The 21,934-nt window shown below is 40.4% G+C and overlaps 1 protein-coding gene across 1 annotated transcript in view; it reads right to left on the reverse strand.

The window, feature by feature from the left end:
• The window catches only part of ZNF852 (zinc finger protein 852), a 74,192-nt gene that overhangs the window by 27,195 nt on the left and 25,063 nt on the right, over window positions 1-21,934 (reverse strand). Inside the window, exon 5 of the mRNA XM_042955934.1 lies at window positions 2,795-2,851. Coding sequence (XP_042811868.1) covers window positions 2,795-2,851 — 57 coding nt within the window. The remainder of the gene's footprint in view (window positions 1-2,794; window positions 2,852-21,934) is intronic.

Here is a 21,934-nt window from a genome sequence, read left to right on the forward strand (position 1 = left end):
TTGAGAGAGAGAGAGATGGAGTGTGAATGAGGGAGGGGCAGAGAGAGAGAGAGAGAGAGAGTCAGAGACAGAGAGGGAGACACAGAATCCAAAGCAGGCTCCAGCCTCTAAGCTGTCAGCACAGAGCCCGACATGGGGCTCAAACCCACGAACTGCGAGATCATGACCCAAGCTGAAGTCAGAGACTTAGTTGGCTGAGTCACCCTGGTGGCCTGTGACTTTGTAATATTAGGGAGATGATTTCCTTAGTGGTTAGTGGATGCAAGCATGCCTTTAAAGCTTTGAGTGAACAGAGTGCATCAGGGGGACTAGTATGGTTACCAAAGGTAGAATACTTCCCAGTGTCTGGAGTGCACTTTGGAGTCATGGTGCTCAAGACACAAACCAATCAAGGTCAAATAAATGACCCAGTGAGGAAGACCTCACTGAAGGAGTCGCTTTCTTAAACCAATTGGCTGGGCGAGTGATCTTATTGTAGCTGAGACTCACCCCTCCCTAGAAGCATTCGTCCAAGTGCAACCAGTAGTGTTGGCTACAGCACAAGCACCTCCCTGCAAAGCTAAAAGGTAATGAAGGGCTATTCTAGCATGGGGAACAACTCTGGCCAGTGTTTAGGGATTTTTGTTGGGCAGTTCTGCTTTAGCAGTAGATTCTGGAATATCTTCAAGAGTTAAGTAGAGGTTCATGATCATAGCCTCATCTGCACTCTAGCTCCTAGAGATCCACCCAAAGAAGCAAATTCTGAATCGTGAATGCTTTCTGGCAATTCCTATTTGTTTCAGCAACACAGATTGAGGGAAATTGACCAGTGAGGTGTTCCAGTTTCATAGTTGGCAGTTTAGGGGTTCAATTAGATAACCCCAAAGGCACTGCCCAGTTAAGTGCCAGCCATCTAGGTACTCATAAGCCAAAGAAATATGCTTTTCCTCAAAACCACCACAGACAAAAATAAATGCTTCTGGGACACACGCTGCTCCCATCGAAGTATTATTATTAATGAATTTATTCACTAGGACTTTTCATTTGCCCAGTTAAGCCATGGATCAGTTAGGCTTTCACTGCACTTGGGAAGGTAATTTCTTGTTCTAAAATAAAAGATAGTTCTAAGCTCTTTGGAGAGTGGGTGCATGTGGAGAAAAGTGCAGTTCTAGGCCGGGAGCAGTTTGGGTTTAGATAATCATTAGAACGTCATTGTAAAAATGTACTATACTGATGTTTTCAAAGTGTCCCTGCCTGTCTCAGTCCATACAGTTATGGCAGAAGAAAGGTTAAAGCAAAGGCACTGGATGTTCTGGACTCTGCAGGTGGCTTCGGTTGCAGTTTATGGTTTCATTGGGAATGGAAGAAAAACTGGTCACAGGGAGGACCAGGGGGGCTCCGGCATCAGGGACAGATGGGAGGGTTTTGATGACAAATAGAGCAGTCCGAAAGGTTATCCCCTTTAAGAGTGGCTTGGGAGATGTGGGTGATGCCACCTCTCCAAGCCAATGCCAACATGAAAGAGAGAAAGAGAAAAAGAAAGGCTTTCATGTTTGAGGCTAGTGAAAGTATGAATTCTTGCTCTGGTGTCTTGAAAGGAAACTGGCTACCACATGAAATCATCAGCTTCCTGGGCAACTTGGCTTCAAGGTCACCAGTGCAAGAGGAGGACCAAGTGTCAGGAGGATCTTTTCCAGCTGGGAGATGTGTGCCCCAAAGTTCAGTGCTTTCTAGTTTTTCAGAAGTATTGGTTATCAGGAGCACTTGGTAATGTTCCCTTCCAACAGGGCTCAGGGACCATGTTCCTCTGGGGGCTTTTCCAAAATACCAAATCATGAACAAGAGGATAGTTTGAATTGGGGATATGGAAGAGATTCTGAACCTGGTGTTGAGAGGTTTTAGCATGAGACACTGAAAGAGCGGACCTAGGCCGGCCGACTCCATTTTGTTCTGTGTCCTCCATCTTGAGTGACTATGTCTCCGACATGGCCCCCTTCCCGAGAAAACCGCAGAAAGAAATTCCCGTTCTAAACCTCAGACCACGCCTCCTCCCCTTGAGTAACTTCCCACTCACCTGTTCAAACTTCCCGTTCAAACCACGCCTGGCAACCTGCGTAATGGGACTTGGACCCTTCCTCAGCCAATCGGTTAAGGCCACGACCATTACCCCACCAACTGCCCCCAGATCCCTATAAAACCTTTGTGGTTTTAAAACTCTCTCTCTCTCTCCAACATCTCACCGCTGAGTCGGTGCAGGTAGGGGATTGAGCTCGAGCTAGCTCGAATAAAGGCTCTTTGCTTTTGCATTGGACTGGGCTCCCTGGTGGTCTTTGGGGATCACGAATTCTGGGCATAACAACACTAGACTTACAGTACAACAAGGGATCAACAAAAGGTTGTACACCAAAAGACATTGGTCTACTGGTGACTATCTCACAAAGAGGGTACTGCAAAAGTCAGCAAGGCCAGAGGCAACACCTCAGGCCAAGGGAGTCCAGCAGTTTCAGTGAGTTTGGAAATTTTTGAGATTGGCGATTCCATTTGTTCTTTCAACTTTGCCTGATGACTGAGAGTGATAGCAGCAGTGACAGTTCCAAGAAGTTTGCAAAGCTTTAGTTACAGCTCATCTGATCTTCAAAGTGAAGTGGGTGCCTCAGTCACTAGATAGTGTGAAGGGTAGACTCCAGGTAGGAACTGCATTTGCCAACGGTTTGTTTTGCCACTGTGAGTGTGAGGGTGTCATCCTTTCAGCAAGAGAAGGCTTCAATCCATCCAGAAATTATATATACAATAAGAATATATTAATAATCCATACCGGGTGGCATTTGAATGAAGGTGCTCAGATGGTTCAGAGGAAGAAGGTCTGAGGACTCTGGAAAGAAAAATAATTTTTCCAGGTTAAGAACCTGACAGGTCAGACATAAGACACTGATAAACAGTTTTTATAATTTTTTAGAAGTCTGTCCACCAGTATTTATTTATGGTTTGAGTCATCTTAGCTGCACCACGGTGGTTAGATGAACGCAAGAACAAGAAGGTAGGGTTTGCCAGGGAGTCAGCGTAGGGGCTTAGGGTAGGCTCCCACAGTGTGCCAATTCGGCACATTTGAATATTTTAGCAAAGGTTACTTAAGAAACAATCAGTTCAAGGACACTTAGACACATCTCTGTCCTCCTGAAAGCAGGAAACAAATCTCCCATATGAAAAATAGCCTCCCTATACTAAGAAGTAGAAAGACACCCTTATCACCAGTGATATGGACTTTAAAGTGGAGAAAGCTGTAGAAATAAACCTTGTTACTTTTTCACCAATCTACTTCCTCAGCTCAAATTCATTTTGCTTTGAATTCCTTACCAATTAAAGCTTCCAAATACCTGTTTTCCTTATCCTGTAAATTCCTCACTAATTTATCATCTCTCTTTATCTAAAATGTGTAAAAATTGCCATCTTGGTCATTTCTTTAGGTCTCAATGTCATTATTGGACCGCCAAGCACACACAATAAAACTTTTGGTTTTCTCCTGTTAACCTTTCACATGTAAATTTAATTCTTAGTCCGGCTAGAAGACCTTGAGGGTAGAGGAAAAATTCTCCCCCTCTTCCACTAGGAAGAAACAAGCAGCCATGTTAAGTCTCCCATAGTCCCAACTGTTCATTCCATTTACAAACATTGTTTGCCCATTGTGATTTCTATGACTCGGGAGCACATGTCACAAGACCTTCAAGAGGACAAAAGGCAATGTCGAGCTCAAAGGGTCAGGGTTTGTTTTTTGTTTTTTTTTTTTTGTTTTTTTTTTTTTGTTTTGTTTTTTTTTTTTTTTTTTTTGCAGAAGCAAGAATTGACTTCATCCCCATATGTCAAAACCTTTATAGTTTTTGTTGCTACTACATGAAAGTCAGTTGGGACATTTCCCTAAACTCATTTTCAGTCCTCTTTGTGTGAGCCTCAAATTGATGACAGTAATTTCAGAAAAATAAGAGAATAGCAGCAAGGAATCATTTGCTTACTGTCCATTTTTCATTGGAGTCCCAGTGGATGTGAGAAAACCTTTTTGTTTCCATTAACATCCAAAAATCATGGTTGATCCTAAAGGCATACCAGCTGTCATTATAAATATTATATCAATAGTTTGTTCTTCAGATAATTGGCATGCTCAGGTAAGGGTGTATAGCTCCGCTTGGTGGGCTGATTTAGCTTGTGGGAGCTTTCCCCTCTCAAGTAGTTCATATTGTGTAGTAATAGAATAGCCAGTTTGGAAAGTCCCTTTTTCATTTTTACAGGATAACCTATTAACAAATAAAATTAGATCGGGATTCATCAAAGGAGTGTGTCATAAATCCAGACTTGGTATCACAAAATGGGACATGATTACCTTTCTGTCATGGGGTTCATTTTCATCAGACAAGGACAGGATTAAGAATGTTGCAATGTTGCATACTAACCTGTATGTTAGTAGTGAGAGCAGAAGGATCTCATAGGAGGTTGGTCTGCATGCAGAGAAATGATGAGTCAATTCAGAATTAAGAAGACTTAGGACGGCATGTGGAGCTTGCGAAATAAACATTATTTCCTAGGACTAAATCCATGGAAATGTTTACTAACTTTGCAGCTTCAGTAAGGCCTTAAGGCAATTGGGATGGGCACGAGCAAGTGAATCAAGTTGTATGATATAATAGGCAATAGGCCTATTCTTATCAGCACGCTCTTGTGTGAGCATTCACAGGGCTTGATTATCTCTCTACTGCACAAAAAAGGTGAAGGCCTTTGAATAGTTAGATAGCCCTAGGGCAGGAGTTCTTATAGTGCTTTTGTAAATCTTATAATGGCCTGCTCACTGCATTTTCAGGAAGGTCATAGAGTGGAGAAGTTGATAGAGAAAAATCAGGAACCCAGAGTCTATGATATCCAGCCAGGGGTAGAAATCCAGAAAGCTACTGCCGATCATGGGCCTAGAGAATGCTTGAATAAGCTTAAAATTATCTTTGGAGACAATTGGATTCCTACAGCACTTACATTATGACTAGGTAAATCAAGTCATTTCTCCGTACAGACTTCCTGTTCTTTCTCAGCTAACTGTTGCAGCAGATAAATGGAATCTTATACAGATGCTTCTTTGGTAACTGAGCATTACAGGAGATAGTCTACATACTGTAGAAGGGTTGATTTCCCAGGGAACTGAAAGAGACTTAAATCTTGATGGGCCACTTGGGAGAAATAAGGGGCCTCAGTGAACCCTTGAGGCACCACTGTCCAGGTATATTACTGATTATTCTAAATAAAAGCAAACAAGTATTGGTAGCTGAGGTCTACAGAAATGCTGAAGAAGGTTGAACATAGGTCTACAACAGTGAATCATTTTACATCTGGTAGTGTTGCATCCACATGACTCCTGAAACAGAATGCTACGGGCACCAGTGACAGTCACAACACAGTTTATTGCAATTGAGAGGCAAGGCCGACCCATCGGGACTGACACTCTTGATCAGAGTGCGGCCTTGAGCAGCCGGGGTACAGAGTTTTTATAGCCGACCACATCATCTTATCATCACCTGGGAACAGAACAAAGAAATAGTTCCCAGTTGGGGGTGGAAGCAGTTCAGACCTTAAGCCGCAACCAGTTGACCTCCTTGACCCTGCCTCTGGCCCACTTTTTCAAAGTTCTCAACATGCCCTTGCCCCAATCCAAACACCAATCCAGTTGATTTCCCTTGAACTTTTGTTCCCTTGATTGATAGGACAGGCCTGTTATCTCTTAACCTACAGTGTCAAAACAAAGCTGTTATTTCTCAAGGCTACAGGTTAGCCCTACACTACAATTTAACCTTTACAGTAGGACTTGTGACAACAGGGTGTTAGGGTTTGGAACAACTGGGAAAGGGGAATAACTCTATATATTTTTTCCCCTAAATAAAGTTCTGCACTCAACATGGGACTTGAATTTGTGACCCTGAGATCAAGAGTTGTATGTTCTACTTGGGGTGCCTGGGTGGCTCAGTCAGTTAAGCATCTGACTCTTGATTTTGGCTCAGGTGATGATCTCATTGTTCATGAGTTTGAGCCCTGCATCGGGCTCCGCACTGTCAGCATTTAGGATTCTCTCTCTCTCTCTCTCAGTCTCTTTCTGCCCCTCCCCTACTCTCTCTCTCTTTCTCTCTCTGTCTCTCTGTCTCTCTCAAAGTAAATAAATAAACTTTAAAAAAAAGATTTGTATGCTCTACCAACTAAGCAAGCTAGGTGCTCTGGGAATAACTATCTTGTTTAATAGCTCTCCAGTCTTAGACAAATCTCTATCCCTACCTACAATATTTCTGGACTGGCAAAGTTGATATGTTACAGGGGCTGGGGCAGGGAATGATTAGGCCCTGGGCAATTAGGTCTTCTATTAGCGTGAGGTCTTGTATGGCTTCAGATTTTAACAGATATGGAGATAACTTGGGAATCGTTTTCATTAAGTCTCTCTGAATTTTTATAGATTCTGTTTTTTTATTCTCCCAATGTCAGTATTAGAGGTCTCCCACAGATATTTGGACACCTGGATTAAATTAGGGATCTTTTGCTGGAAATTCTCCCCCTGCTTATTAAGCCTGGATTGTAAGGAACATTAAAACATCAGCTTTAGGTTAGTCAGGATATTCTAAGGTAAGCTCTATATTAGGGGCAAAAGAGATCTCTATTTTATAGACTGATGGGAGCTGTATCATAGCAAAAAGGAATGATTTCAGTGAAAGTTCTTAGTCATTTGTACTAGTTGAGATAAAAACTCTCCCTGAATTAATTGGATACCCATCTATGGAGATTTTTGTCATTGTTGTTGTTTTATATCTTTGTTTCTTTCTTCTTTTTAACTTAATTTAATATTTATTTATTTATTTATTTATTTATTTATTTATTTTTACTCTGAGGGATTTGTTGGCCTATGAGAGATCAGGTTTCAAGCAGAGTGCAGCTCTGGTGTCAGAATTCGGCAAGGTTTTCTATTGATTTTAATTTTAGTTTCCCCTTGGCTGTTCATGAAAATAACTAGCAGCAGTTTACTGGAGAATCCTTCGAAGTCCTGTCACCCCTGGGAGGGGCCCATATAGGGCCCTTCTTCAAAAGCAGATATAGGGGCATTTGAGTTCTTTGAAGGATTTGCACAAAACCTTTGGGGGCAATCTTTTTCCAGTGTCCCAGTTGATTATAAATGAGACAACATGTCTGGGTGTTTTGATGATGGACCCCTAGGAGGGTGCAATGGGAGAAGCCCAGGTATTGTTTTAGGTTTCTGGCCTTACACCTATTAAAACTGTAAGGACACTAACTTAGCAGACCTTTGTTAACAGTCCATTCCAAGATCCTTTCAAAGTGCTCAGCTATGATCACAAGTTCACTCAGACCTGTGGCTTCCCATCCTATTTTCTGCCTTGTAATCAATCCACTAATCCTAGGAGGTATTACATCTACACATAAGGCAGCTGGAGCAGGTTGGGTAGTATCATCCATTATATAGAAACCAGAATGCTATAGGAAGAGAGTTCAGACATGCTTTAGTCTGCCTCAGATTCAGCTTTCTTTGGTTCACAGGTTTGATAATAGACCAATCGGTGCAGGCAGGGAAGATGCAAGGAATGGCTTTTAAAATATCTGCTGCCATATTTTGCAAGCGTTTTCTGATCCATAAGGAGACCACGTTGCAGACTGAGAATCTTGAATATCATTCTTGGGGTTATGTCATTCTGCTTCCTGTCTCCTTTTCTGAGCTTCACTGTATGCACAAACTGGTAAAAATCTGGAAGTCCAGGATCATAGGCCCTAATGAGAACTCTAAATTCTTCAGAAAACTTTAGGGGATCCTATCTGGGTTTAGGAAATTCTTTAGGGCCTTTAGTTCAGTCTTCGGCCAAGGAGAGGAGAGAACTGAAAATGATCACCAGTTGGCTCAGTGGTCTAAATTTTATTTTTGAGGTGGGGAGGGGCACCAGGGAGAGGGAGAGAGAGAATCCCAAGCAGGCTCCACTCACAGTGTGGAGCCCAACGCAGGCCTCGATACCATGTTGGTGATCTTATTTTAAAAGATAACTCTTTCATAGTCTCTTCAAAGTGGAACAGCAATTCAAATAGAGGGTTAGTAGATTGCGAGTACTCAGGTACAAGTCACATCAGTCTTACAGTCTTTGGTTTCAGGGACCTCTTGTGTCTTTAATGTTTATTAGCCTTTTGCAATGAAGCTATTTTTACATCTGGAAGCCTTTTGGAGGCTTCTACATACCAATCAACATAGGTATTCCATTCTGTTTGATTTGGGAACCCTTGCTTTCAAGTGCTCTTCTTAAAAGAATGACCTAACTGGAATGTTCTCCATAATGGCCATTACAATTCTAGGTTGTCTTTAGTAAGATTTTGCCATTTTTGTAGAAATCTATGGCTTTCGGGACCACAGTTCTTAGAAGCAAAGTAAGCAGGTGTGCTGGAAGGTAGAGCACTCAACTCTTCAGAATTTGAGGAGCCATCTCTTTAGTTAAGCCCCAAATCTCTTAAAGCCAAATGAATACCTAATTTGGATGGGCGGGGAATTTTATGGTGGTAACTTGTAAAACACACGTTTCCTTGAGATTGACAGATGCCCTAATGTCAATCTAAGCCATTCAGTGACCAGCACAGGAGTCTCAGAGTTAGGTGACGGGTGTGCTAAGTGTTCAACCTACACCCACCAAATTTACAGTTTTGGTTTCTAGGATTCCCATAACAATAGATCTATTATTTCTTTACCTTATGTGCACATTAGCTGAAACCAACAATAACCAACGACATACAATTGTGGATACCATCAGTAACCAAAGAAATGGTACTATAGACTAACCAAGGGCTAGGGACTAGTATGCATTGTTGGAGACTCCTGTCAGCCTAAACTAACCCATTAGCCCCAGACTGGAAAGCCATTAAGGCTAGAGAGTTCCAACAGAAGGGAAAGAGAACTCGGATCTGAGAAAAAAATGACTCATGGCCTTCGGAAACAGAAAGATGGAGAACTAATGGTTCACAGGCACCAAAGCCTTTCCCATTGTCCACATGGCCATTATTAGTCTCCTTTTGATCCCATCCTTATTGCCAAAGCTGCTAAAGAACAAAATTTGGGGTGCTTGGCTGGCTCAGTTGGAAGATCGTGTGACTCTTGAGAATACTTTTTTAAAAAAAGAAAAATTGATAAGCTTTAAAAGAACAAAACTCAACAGAGTAAATTTTAAAGGTCTTACTGGCTTTTATTCAGCAGTTCATAAACTGGACAGTATCCAATCTAGCAGATAGAAAGGAGCTCTGAAAAGTTACAAGGCAAGAGATTTTATAGGCAGGAGGGAGCAGGAAAAGGTAAGTTATACTAGACAAAAAGGGGAATTTGGTTATTCCAAGATTACTTTCCTTATGGGGGATGGGGGTTTATCAGGCAGATTACCTAACCTAATCAGGAAATTCCTCATTAACTGATTTAAGAATCCATTTCTGGGACAGCCAAAATTGTAATTAAATTTGGTTTTGTGAGTTGGGCTTAGCATAAGCAACTCCATTTTGGGCCTGTCATCGTGTCTTCAACATTCCTATAGGTGATTTCTAGGGAGGCTCACCTACTGGATGAACAATGGCATCATATGCCAATATGTGGAATCCTGGGAAAATAGGTTTTGGGGTGGAGTGGCCATGTGAAGAAGAGCTGAAGCAACATCAGCCCACTGCCCAGCCTCTGTTGGAGCAAATGTCTTCTATCGACAGTGCCAGCAACCTGGAGGATGTGTAGGCAATGTCATAAAGGCCATCTGCTGCCTTTGGGGGGTATGCTACAAGCTCCTGTGCCAAGGAGCCAGGTAGCTATTCTGGTTATCTCTGGTATATGCTTTCTAGTGGCAGGCTTCAGCATGTTGCCACTTGATCTTTCAGTAGGAAGGATGTACATCTGTGCCGAGGCTCCACTCCATCCATCTGAAACACCCCAGGATTCTTTTCAATGCTCCAGTCACCAAGGATGGCAACAGAGAATGGAGTCTGATACTAGAGAAAGGGTGATGATGTGGAAGAGAAACAGATGGCATGCTGAAGCAGGGTAACTGAGGAGAGTTCAAAGATGATTTACAAAAGGCAGATGGCTTAAGGAAAGTTGACATGGTGGTATAGAACTCCAGGGCTAGCAACCACTTTCAGGAGCAGGCTAATTGACAGAAGCTGTGGCCTTCAGTGAAGGGGCATAGCCAACCCATGGTCGAGTACAGAGGGAAGTGGAAGAATAAGTATTTTGGACCTGACTCTCCTTCTGATCTCCTGCCAGAGCCTGGCACTGGTTTAACCCAACTGGAAGCTGGAGGGCAGTCCAAGGTCAACCTCCCACATCTCGGGACAGGGTTGGGAAGGACCAAGAATGAATATGGAGTGGCAACTGGAAAATATCTGTGCATTGAAACTGTAGTAGGTGACTGATGTCAGCCTTCTATGACCATCTCGAGTGACCTCAAGGAGAAATCAAGAACAGGAAGAAGCAGAAAACCAGTTAAGCAGAGATATACAAGCAATATTTTTAAACAACCAGATATGATAGAAATATAATGTACTAAGATGACCTAAGGGCCTTTCTCGTGTCTATGTGGAAATCAGTAAACCTTAGTTCTTACAACTGTAGTAGATTACACCTTGTGAAGCACAAGTGTTTGGAGAGCTGTTTACAAGCATGTATACCCCTTTCCCTTTTTTGTATACAATATCCCCCATAGCTAACAAGCTTTGGAGCAGTTCTTCAGAGCAATCTGAAAGACCGTTTCCCAGGCTATAGGCTTCAGTAAAACAACGAATAAAGCATTTATTAGCCTACTTTGAGGTTGGCTTTCTTTCAGTCGACATATCCAACATAACTAAAAAAGAAAATGGGAACAACTTACCACTTGTCAATGCCTAATTTCTCTATTACTTTCCTTTTGAAATAATAATCTTAGAAAACTTGACTCCAGGAGGCAGGTGGTACCAGGTGGGGGGCGCGGGCAGATTGAATATTTACAACCACCCATGGAATGAGTTTTGAGTTTTGTCTGTTTGAGAATGAAATGTTCCCATCATAGAGGAGCTTGAGAAGGTTCTCTGTGTTTGGGGTGTGCTTACTGGATGTTTTACAACATGACTAGGCAGTCAGCACAGATGACACCCAGACTGATGTGGTGGAACAGATCCATCAGAGTGGCCCCACCGGCAATGCAAAGCTGGCAGCAGCCACTGGGAGAACAGCTCTGTTTTGAGATCCTGCACAGTGTTTGAAGCTCAGCCCACTTCTGCCAGCACCCGATTTCTCTGAGAGCCACAGCATGGAGCCTGTAGCAATGCCTCCTCTGGTCAGACTCCTAATCTCACAAGCTCTATTTCCTGAGTACTTTACCTCCTTACAGATTGGGTCAGTGTGATTGGTATGAGCTCTAGGTAGAGCTTTTCCAATTTTAATGTGCATATGGACACAAATCACCTGGGGTTAACTGGTTAAACTGTAGATTCTAACTGAGGAGGTCTGGGAGGGGCCAAAGACTATTTCTGACAAAGTCCCAGATGTGTCCATGTTGTGTCCTATACGAGGCTTTGAGCAGCAAGGTACCATGTCCATCATTGGCTCTTAACTTGCTGCCCACTGTATTATATGCCCCTGCAAAGCTTTTATTTATTTTTATTTAAAAATTTTAATTAAGATATTTTACATTTTTAATGTTTACTTATTTTTGAGAGAGAGAGTGTGAGTGGAAGAGGGTCAGATAGAGAGGGAGACACAGAATCCGAAGTGGGTTCTAGGCTCTGAGCTGTCAGGACAGAATTGATGTGGCCTCGAACCCAGGAACTGCAAGAGCCAGAAGTTGAATGCTTAACTGACGGAGCACCCAGGCGTCCTCTCCCCCACCCCATGCAGAGCTTTTAAAGAAATTGTATCCCATATCAATTAAATCCACAGCATTTTGGGCAGGACCCTGGGGATTCCTAGTACTTTAAATCTCCAGGTGGTTCTCTGAGGCTGAGAACCTCAGAATTTCGGATGCTTCATTTTACCCTGATTCCCTCCTGCATGCAAAAGCCACATGCTGAAGGTTTTGGCTAGTTTGTTTTCAAGTTAAAATGTATCAGCTTTTTGCATCTAAAAATAAGAGGGGCATTTCCCCCTCAATTTTTTTCCCTCCTATTTTGAAATGCGGAAGGAATTTGGGTATGGTGAGTAGGGATGAATGTCAGGATTGTGACCAGAGAAAAAAGAAAAGAATGTAAAACTGAGAATTAGCTGTGGCCAAGTGACAAGAAATGAAATTGTTCTGATGAAATTTTCACTCCTTTTCTGGCCACAAGCTCTGAGACCCTCTTTTGTGGGTGAAAACAGGAAGTAAAAAAGGTGTCTCCTCTTTTGGAAGGTGATCTCTTTTTAAATGAATTTTTAAATTAGTGTGTAATTTATACTTAAAAAAGTACTGATGCTTTAAGTAGTAAAAAAAGGATTTAAAATGGAATTCAGCTTCACCTCTTATTGGACCCCACCTCACCCCCTCCGTCATCCCTAAATCCTCTCCCATAGTTCTGCAAATAGAGTACGCTTTGCCTAGCAGGGGTGGAAAGAAAGGATCAGGAAGCCAAGAAGGGGAGTTTAAATTCCATTTGTAATGGGGTGGAGGGTCTGTCTATCTTTGGGTCAGGCCATAGCCATGGGGAAGAGATTATGGAAACTGTTTTTTGTTGTATCCCAAAGTACTCAGAACAGGATTTAGCATATAGTAGGCGCTTAGTTAATAGTTGTTGAATAAATAAACGAATATTCTCTAAACCTAAGTCAGGTTGGTAGGCCTTTTCTCTCGTGACACTTTTTATATTCAGCCTATACCTTAATTATGTTTTTATAGAACCTATGCCCTTTGCTGGCTTCAGCTATCTTGGATGGAAAGGACCAATTCTGATTTTTATTTTTACATGTCCAAATTGAGATTTCATACTGTTTTCCAAGTAATACCAGATTTGTCATTCAAATAGTGTATTTCGAGCAATAGTGTATAATGGTTTCCATGGTTTTATATCCCTCTAATACAACCAACACTTGCTACTGTTAAAAGATAAGTTGTGATTTGGGGCACCTGGGTGGCTCAGTCAGCTAAGCAGCTGACCCTTGATTTCGGCTCAGGTCATGATCTCACAGTTCATGAGTTTGAGCCCCGCATATGGCTCTGTACTGATGGTGTGGAGCCTGCTTGAGATTCTCTGCCTCTCTCTCTGCCCCTCTTCTGCGTGCACACTCTCTCTCTGTCTTTCAAAAGAAATAAACTTGAAAAAAAGATAAATTGAGGCATATTAACATTTTTAAAGAGTTTATATGAGGAAACATTGCTTTGGACTGAATAGCACTAAATTGGAACTGGTTAGGAGGACTCCATCAACAGGAGCTAAGGACAACACTTTTATAGAAAAGATTGGTAGCAAAGCAAGGACGTTATTTGATTGGCTGTACCTTAAGCAGTTTGCGTTATTTGGGAGAGCCCAGTTGGCTGCTGGTGATTAATTGTTTTTCTTACCAGAAAAACATTGAGGCATTACAGGAATTGACTCTGACTTAGATTTTGGCTTCCTTATGAGGCTACCAAGGCATTAGAGCTACCTCAGTCTAATGGTCTCCTTGTTTGATTTCTTTATCAATTCTCACCTTAAGGGTGACCCCAAATCTGGTATTAGTGCCAGTCTTGGTCACTGTCATGTTTTAATTGTTCTTGTCTTGTTGTGAGAAACCCATGAAACTTGTGATAAGTTATGCTATCAGATTTGTGGAAGGATTGTTTCTGCTCTTTACTTCTTTGTCATTTGTTTATCTTTATCCAAGCACAGTGAGACCATTTGATATATTGCTGATGTCTCCAAACATGTATTTGAGATTCTTGAGAGAATACAGAGCACCATGGAGACTACAGTGATGGCTATGAGGGGGATATTACTAAGAGACTGAAGTATATCCTTTAGCGAGGGCCCCCATGAACCAAGCCAGTTATCAAATAAATTAAAGAATGTACCTACCTACAGAGGTATCAACCTACTTTAGCCTATTTTAGTGGCTTGTTAATTTCTTGTATTTGCTATAGTACCAGAGGTGTTGATCCAAGTACAGTATGAGGTATTTGCTAAAGCAGAGACTCCTCCTTGTTCAGCTAATAAGTAATTTAAAGCATTTTTATTATCTAAAACCATCTTAGCAAGAAACCCTAGGGACTTTTGTTGTGCATCTATGGCCTTGGTGCTAGCTTCAGTGATAGTTGCCAGAATTGAGAAGCATAGTTTTGCCATACGTTAGCAGAGAAAAAGCAAGTATCAAAAAAGCAAAAGGAATAAAAGATTTCATATTGCTTGGAGATGAAGATCTTGATCACTGATTTTGGGAGAGTCGTCCACCTCAAGATGCCATCTGCTTCTGTTGAGAAACCTCTCTAGTCAATTTTAATCTTAGATCTCTAGCTGGCGTGCAGGTCCAAGAGTCTGCAAGGGCCCTTTTAAATTCTTTTCAATGTTTTTTTGTTTGTTTGTTTTTTAATTTTTGAGAGACAGAGCACAAGTGGTGGAGGGGCAGAGAGAGGAAGACACAGAATGTGAAGTAGGCTCCAAGCTCCAAGTTGCCAGCACAGAGCCCTGCGCGGGGCTTGAACTTCCCAACCGCGAGATCATGGCCTGAGCCGAAGTCGGACACTTCACCGACTGAGCAACTCAAGAACCTCAGGGGCCTTTTTAATTAGGAGATGTGGACCCAAGATTCAGGGCCCTGAAATCTGGCTATTGTCTTTGTAGTGAGGAGGACCTGGTATGGTCCCTTTCTATGAGGTTCAAGGGCAGTCTTTCTTCTTAGTGATTCCAAGTCAGAAGAGTAGGAGCGGGGGCACCTGGGTGGCTCAGTCGGTGAAGCATCCAGCTTTGGCTCAGGTCATGATCTCATGGTTCATGAGTTTGAGCCCTGCATTGGGCTCGGCGCTGATAGCTCAGAGCCTGGAGCCTGCTTTGGATTCTGTCTCCCTCTCTCTGCCCCTCCCCCACTCACATCAGCTCTCTCTCTCTCTCAAAATAATAAGTTAACATTTTAACAAATAATAATAAAAAAAAAAGAAGAGTGGGATAAAGTTGGAGAGTCAAAAACAGATATTTGGGAACCTAGAGAAATTCAAAGTCTAGACCAGTTTACAGGTAGGAGCAAAATCTCAAAGACAATGAACAGGACAAGAATCTGATATTCACAAGGGTGTGTAATAGTTTTTTACTGCAAGATAATTTTTCTGTTCACAATTACTCCAATTTTTAGAAAAAATAATCACAGACTAATTTGCATATTAGTCTAGTATTATTAAACTTGGTTTTATTATTTACACAAGTGCAACAAAAATATGATTGACCAGACTTTTTAAAAGTCTCTTTTGCTAAAACTTCTTACAAGGACTCTTAGATTGGACTTTTAAAAGCCTCTTGAGGATAGGAAGCCAACCCAGTGATTTGCTAGATGTCACGTGAAATACCTATAGATTTGGGTGAATTTTTTATTTCTTGAAGTTTGGAAATAGCTTGATATTCCTGGGGCTGCCAGGTATGACCTTTCTTACTCAATTGGTAAGACTGGGAACCCTGTAAGAAAAATTCGAGGAGATTTTTTCGAGGGCCTTTACTGGCTCCATAAAGCCAACCTTAGTTTCTTCTTTTTACTCTCCTTCTTTTTTTTCTCCCTCTCCTTCTTTTATTCCTTTCCTCCCCTGCCCCTCCCCTCCTCCTCCTTCTTCTTCTTTAATGTTTATTTACTGATTTTGAGAGAGTGAGAGAAGGGGTTCATGGGTGTGCAAGCGGGGGAAGGGCAGAGAGAATCCCAAGGCTGAATCTCGCCCTCCCCTGCTCCCCACCCCCCCCCCACCGCTGTCAGCATGGGGCCCAGGGCAGGGCTTGATCTCAGGAACCATGAGATCATGACCCGAGCCCAAATCAAAAGTCGGACTCTTAAATGATTGAGCCACGCATGTGCCCCGATAAACTGTCTGGTTATATTGAATTCTGTGCACATCATTTCAAACTATGACATTCCATTCAAAGTTGTGGCTATAAAACCAATGTGTCCATTGTGTCCTCTTACAAGGAGAATAGTTTTTTTGTTGAATTTATGCAACTCAGTAGAGTCTAAAAAAAAAATACTTCGTAAGAGTTTCAAAATTCTGAAGGGATTAGGTAGGTAGGAAAAAAAGGTAAATTAAACCTTTAATTCTGTTTACAAAGTTATAATTTACCAAATTACTGTAGGGTATATATATATGTAGCTGAAGAGAAAAAAGTGAAAGATCTTAAATCTGGAAGACAAAACATTAAAGAACTAGCAATGTTTCAAACAAAAAAATATATAATCACCTTTATCAGTTATTTTTCTTATATTCAGTCACTTTACATTCATTTGTTTTATCTAACAAATTTTTCTTTTTGGGGGAATTATTGGAGGGTATTATTTATTTTTCAAAATTTTATTTAAATTCTAGATAGTTAACATATAGTGAAATATTGGTTTCAGGAGAATTTAGTGATTCATCACTTACATATAACCCCCAGTGCTCATCCTAACAAGTGCCCTCCTTAATACCCATCACCCATTTAGCACATCTCCCATCCACCTCCTTCCTTCAGCCCTCAATTTGTTCCCTATCATTAAGATCTCTTACAGTTGGTTTCCCTCTCTTTTCCCCATTCCCATATGCTCATCTATTTTGTTTCTTAAATTCCATATATGAGTGAAATCATATGGTATTTATCTTTCTCTGATTGACTTATTTCGCTTAGCAGAATACACTCGAGCTCCATTCACGTCACTGCAAATGGAAAGATGTCATTCTTTTTGATGGCTGAGTAATATCCTAGATATATATATACCACATCTTCTTTATCCATTCATCAGTCAATGGCCATTTGGGCTCTTTCCACAATTTGGCATTGTTGATAATGCTGCTATAAACATCAGTGTGCATGTATCCCTTTGTACAAAAACCTGTATTTTTGTATCCTGTGGGTAAATACCCAGTAGTGCAATTGCTGGGTCACAGGGTGGTTGTATTTTTAACTTTTTGAGGAACCTCCATACTGTGTTCCAGAGTGGCTGCAGCAGTTTGCAGTCCCACCAACAGTGTAAGAAGGTTCCCCTTTCTACATCCTCACCAACATCTGTTGTTTCCTGTATTGTTAAGTTTAGCCATTCTGAAGGTGTGAGGTGGTATCTCATCGTGGTTTTGATTTGTATTTCCCTGATGATGAGTGATGTTGAGCATCTTTTCATGTGTCTGTTAGCCATGTATACATCTTTAGGAAAATGCCTATTCATGTCTTCTGCCCATTTCTTCACTAGATTATTTGTTTTGGGAGCGTTGAGTTTGATAAGTTCCTTATAGATTTTGGATACTAACCCTTTATCAGATATGCCATTGGCAAATGTCTTCTCCCATTCTGTAGGCTGCCTTTTAGTATTGTTGTTTCCTTCACTGTGCAGAAGCTTTTTATCTTGATGAGGTGCCAATAGTTCATGTTTGCTTTTGTTTCCCTTGCCTCTGGAGATGTTTCAAGTAAGAAGTTGTTATGGTTGGGGTCAAAGAGGTTGCTGCTTGTGTTCTCCTCTAGGATTTTGATGGCTTCCTGTCTCAGATTTAAGTCTTTCTTCCATTTTGAATTTATTTTGTGTATAAGAAAGTGGTCCAGTCTCATTCTTCATGTTGCTGTCAGTTTTCCCAACACCATTTGTTGAAGAGAATGTTTTTTCCATTGGATATTCTTTCCTGCTCTGTTGAAGATTCACTGACCATATAATTGTGGTTCCATGTCTGGGTTTTCTATTCTGTTCCGTTAATCTATATGTCTGTTTTTCTGTGAGTACCATACTGTCTTTAGGAGTACAGCTTTGTAATATAGCTTGAAGTCTGGAAGTGTGATGCCTCTAGCCTTGCTCTTCTTTTTCAGGATTACTTTAGCTATTCAGGATCTTTTGTGGTTCCATGCAGATTTTAGAATTGCTTGTTCTAGCTCTGCAAAAAATGCTGGTGGGATTGCATGAAATGTGTAGATTACTTTGGGTAGTATAGACATTTTAACAATGATTGTTCTTCCAATCCATGAGCATGGAATATTTTCCTATTTCTTTGTGTTCTCCTCAATTTCTTTCATTAGTGTCCTATAGTTTTCAGGGTACAGATCTTTCACCTCTTTGGTTAGGTTTATTCCTAGGTATCTTATGGTTTTGGTGCAGTTGTAAATGGGATTGATACTTTGATTTCTTTTTCTGCTGTGCCATTATTGGTGTATAGAAATACAACAGATTTCCATAAGTTGATTTTATTTCCTTCAACTTTGCTGAATTCATGTATTCTAGAAAATTTTTTGATGGAGTCTTTAGATTTTCCATATAGAGTATCATGTCATCTGTGAATAGTGTAAGTTTGACTTCTTCCTTGCTGATTTGGATGCCATTTTTTCTTTTTGTTGTCTGTGTGCTGAAGCTAAGACTTCCAGTACTATGTTAATGAGTAATGGTAAGGAAAGAGCAATGGGGAGATTGGACATCCCTGTCTTGTTCCTGACTGTAAAGGAAAAGATCTCAATTTTTCCCCACTGAGGATATTAGCCATGGGTCTTTTGTGTACGGTCTTTATGATGCTGAGGTATTTCCATCTATCCCTACTTTGTTGAGGGTTTTTATCCAGAGTGGATGCTGTAGAGGCGCCTGGGTGGCTCAGTCGGTTGGGCAGCTGACTACAGCTCAGGTCATGATCTTGCAGTCTGTGAGTTCGAGCCCTGCATGGGGCTCTGTGCTGACAGTTCAGAGCCTGAAGCCTGCTTCTGATTCTGTGTCTCCCTCTCTCTCTGCCCCTTCCCTGCTTGCTCTCTGTCTCTCTCTCTCAAAAATAATATTAAAAAAAATTTTTTTAAAGAATGGATGCTGTCTTTTGCCCAATGCTTTTTCTGCATCTATTGAGAGAATCATATGGTTCCTATTCTTTTTTTAAAAAATTGATGTGGTGTATCACATTGATTGATTTGGAAATATTGATCCATCCCTGCTGCCCAGGAATAAATCCTACTTGATCATGGTGGCTAATTCTCTTAATGAGCTGTTGGATTTGATTTGCTAATATCTTGTTGAGAGTTTTTGCATCCATGTTCATCAGGGATATCAGCCTGTAATTCTCCTTTATAGTGGGATCATTGTCTGGTTTTGGAATCAAGGTAATGCTGACCTTGTAGAATGAGTTTGGAAGATAAAACTGTATGTTAATTGTTCTTCAATTAAAAAAAAATTCCTGGGGTGCCTGGGTGGCTCAGCTGGTTGAGTGTCCAACTCATGGTTTCAGCTTAGATCATGATCTCATGATTCATGAGTTTGAGTCCCACATTGGGCTCTGGCACTGGCAGTGAGGAGCCTGGTTGGGATCCTCTCTGCCTCTCTCTGAAAATAAATAAACTTAAAAAATATTCCTAATATTGCAAAAATTAAAATAGAAAATTATCTTAAAAATGTTTTCGACATATGATTTTATTTTTATATTTTTAAGTTTCTTTTAATTCCAGCTAGTTAATATATATATACACAGTGTTATATTACTTTCAGGTGTACAATATAGTGATTCAACAATTCTATACATTACACAACATGTGTAACGTTTCTCCATCACAAGTGTACTCCTTAAACCCCATCACCTACTTAGCCCACACCCCACCCATTTCCCCTTTGGTAATCATCAGTTTGTCCTCTATATGAGTCTATGAGTCTGTTTCTTGGTTTGTCTCTCTTTACCCTTAACTCATTTTTTTCCCATAAATTCCACATATGAGTGAAATCATATGGCATTTGTCTTTCTCTGTTTTATTTCACTTAGTATTATACTCCCTAGCTCAGTCCATGGTGTTGCAAATGGCAAGAGTTCATTCTTTTGTATGGCTGAATACTATTCCATTGTATACATATATACACTTGTTCTTTATCCATTCATGAATCAATGGGCACTTGGGCTGTGTCCATATCTTGGCTATTGTAAATAATACTGCTATAATCATAGGGGTGCATGCATCCCTTTGAATTAGTGTTCTTGTACTCTTTATGTAAATACCCAGTAGTGTGATTGCTGTATCATGAAGTAGTTCTAGTTTTAACTTTTTGAGAAACCTCTATACTGCTTTCCAGAGTGGCTGGACTAGTTTGCATTTCCACCAACATTTCAAGAGGGTTCCCCTTTCTCCACATCCACCAACATTTGTTGTTTCTTGTGTTACCGATTTTAGCCATTCTGACAGGTGTGAGGTCATATTTCATTGTAGTTTTGATCTGTATTGCCCTGATAGTAAGTGATGATGAGCATCTTTTCATGTCTGTTGGCTATCTGTATGTCTTCTTTGGAGAAATGTCTGTTCTTGTCTTTCCCCCATTTGTAATTGGATTCATTGTTTTTTGACTGTTGAATTTTAGAAGTTCTTAATATATTCTGGATACTAGTCCTTAATCAGACATGTCATTTGCAAATATCTTCTCCCATTCTATAGGACGTTTTTTGTTTTATTGATTGTTTTCTTTGCTGTGCAGATTTTATCTTGATGTAGCCCCGTAGTTTATTTTTGCTTTTGATTCTCTTGCCTCAGGAGACGTATCTAGTAGGTAGTTGGTACAGCCAATGTCAAAGAGGCTACTGCCTATGTTCTCTTTTAGGATTTTCATGGTTTCAGGCCTCACATTTAGGTCTTTCATCCATTTGAATTTATTTTTATGTATGGTGTAAGAAAGTGGCCTAGTTTCATTATTTTGTATGTTGCTGAACAGTTTTCCCAACACATTTTGTTGAAGAGACTGTGTTTTTCCCATTGGATATTCTTTTCTGCTTTGTTGAAGATTCACCATATAATTGTGGCTTTATTTCTGGATTTTCTATTCTGCTCCATTGATCTATGTGCCTATTTTTCACTGGTACAATATTGTTTGGTTTATTATAGCTTTGTAATAAAACTTAAAATCTAGAATTGTGATGCCTCCAGCTTTGGTTTTCTTTTTCAACACTGCTTCAGTTACTCAGAGTCTTTTGTGGTTTCATATAAATTTGGGGGTTTTTGTTCTAGCTCTCTGATTTGATAGGGATTGCATTAAATGTATACATTGCTTTGGTAGTATAAACAATTTAACAAGATTTGCTCTTCCAATCCATGAGCATGGAATGTCTTTCCATTTCTTCATGCCACCTTGAATTTCTTTCATCAGTGTTTTATTGTTTTCAGAGTAAAAATCTTTTACCTCTTTGGTTAGGTTCATTTCTTATGGTTTTTAGTGCAATTATAAATGGGCTTGATTTCTCAATTTCTTTTCTGCTGCTTCATTATTGTTGTATGCAAATGCAACAGATTTCTGTACAATGATTTTGTATCCTTCAACTTTACTGAATTCATGTATCTAATGAATTGTATTCTAACAATTATTTTGGTAAAGTCTTTTGGATTTTCTATATAGTGCATCATGTCATGCAAATAGTGAAAGCTTGACTTCTTCCTTGCCAATCTGGATGCCTTTTATTTGTGTTGTCTGATTGTGGCTAGGACTTCCAGTAATATATTAAGTAACAGTGGTGAGAGTGGACATTCTGTCTTGTTACTGACCATAGAGGAAAAGTTCTGTTTTTCCTCATTGAAGATGACACTAGCTGTGGGTTTTTCATAGATGGCCTTTATTATGTTGAGGTATGTTCCCTCTAAACATACTTTGTTGAGACTTTTCATCATGAATGGATGTTATACTTTGTCAAATGCCTTTTCTATGTCTGTTAAAGTGATCATATGGTTTTTGTCTTTTCTGTCATTGATGCATCATGTTGACTGATTTGCAAATATTGAATCACCCTTGCAATCCAGGAATAAGTCCCAATTCATTGTGAAATTTTTTTTAAGGTATTGTTGAATTCAGTTCGGTAGTATT

The sequence above is a fragment of the Panthera leo genome, chromosome C2 (assembly GCF_018350215.1).
Source record: "Panthera leo isolate Ple1 chromosome C2, P.leo_Ple1_pat1.1, whole genome shotgun sequence".
NCBI classification, from domain to species: domain Eukaryota; kingdom Metazoa; phylum Chordata; class Mammalia; order Carnivora; family Felidae; genus Panthera; species Panthera leo.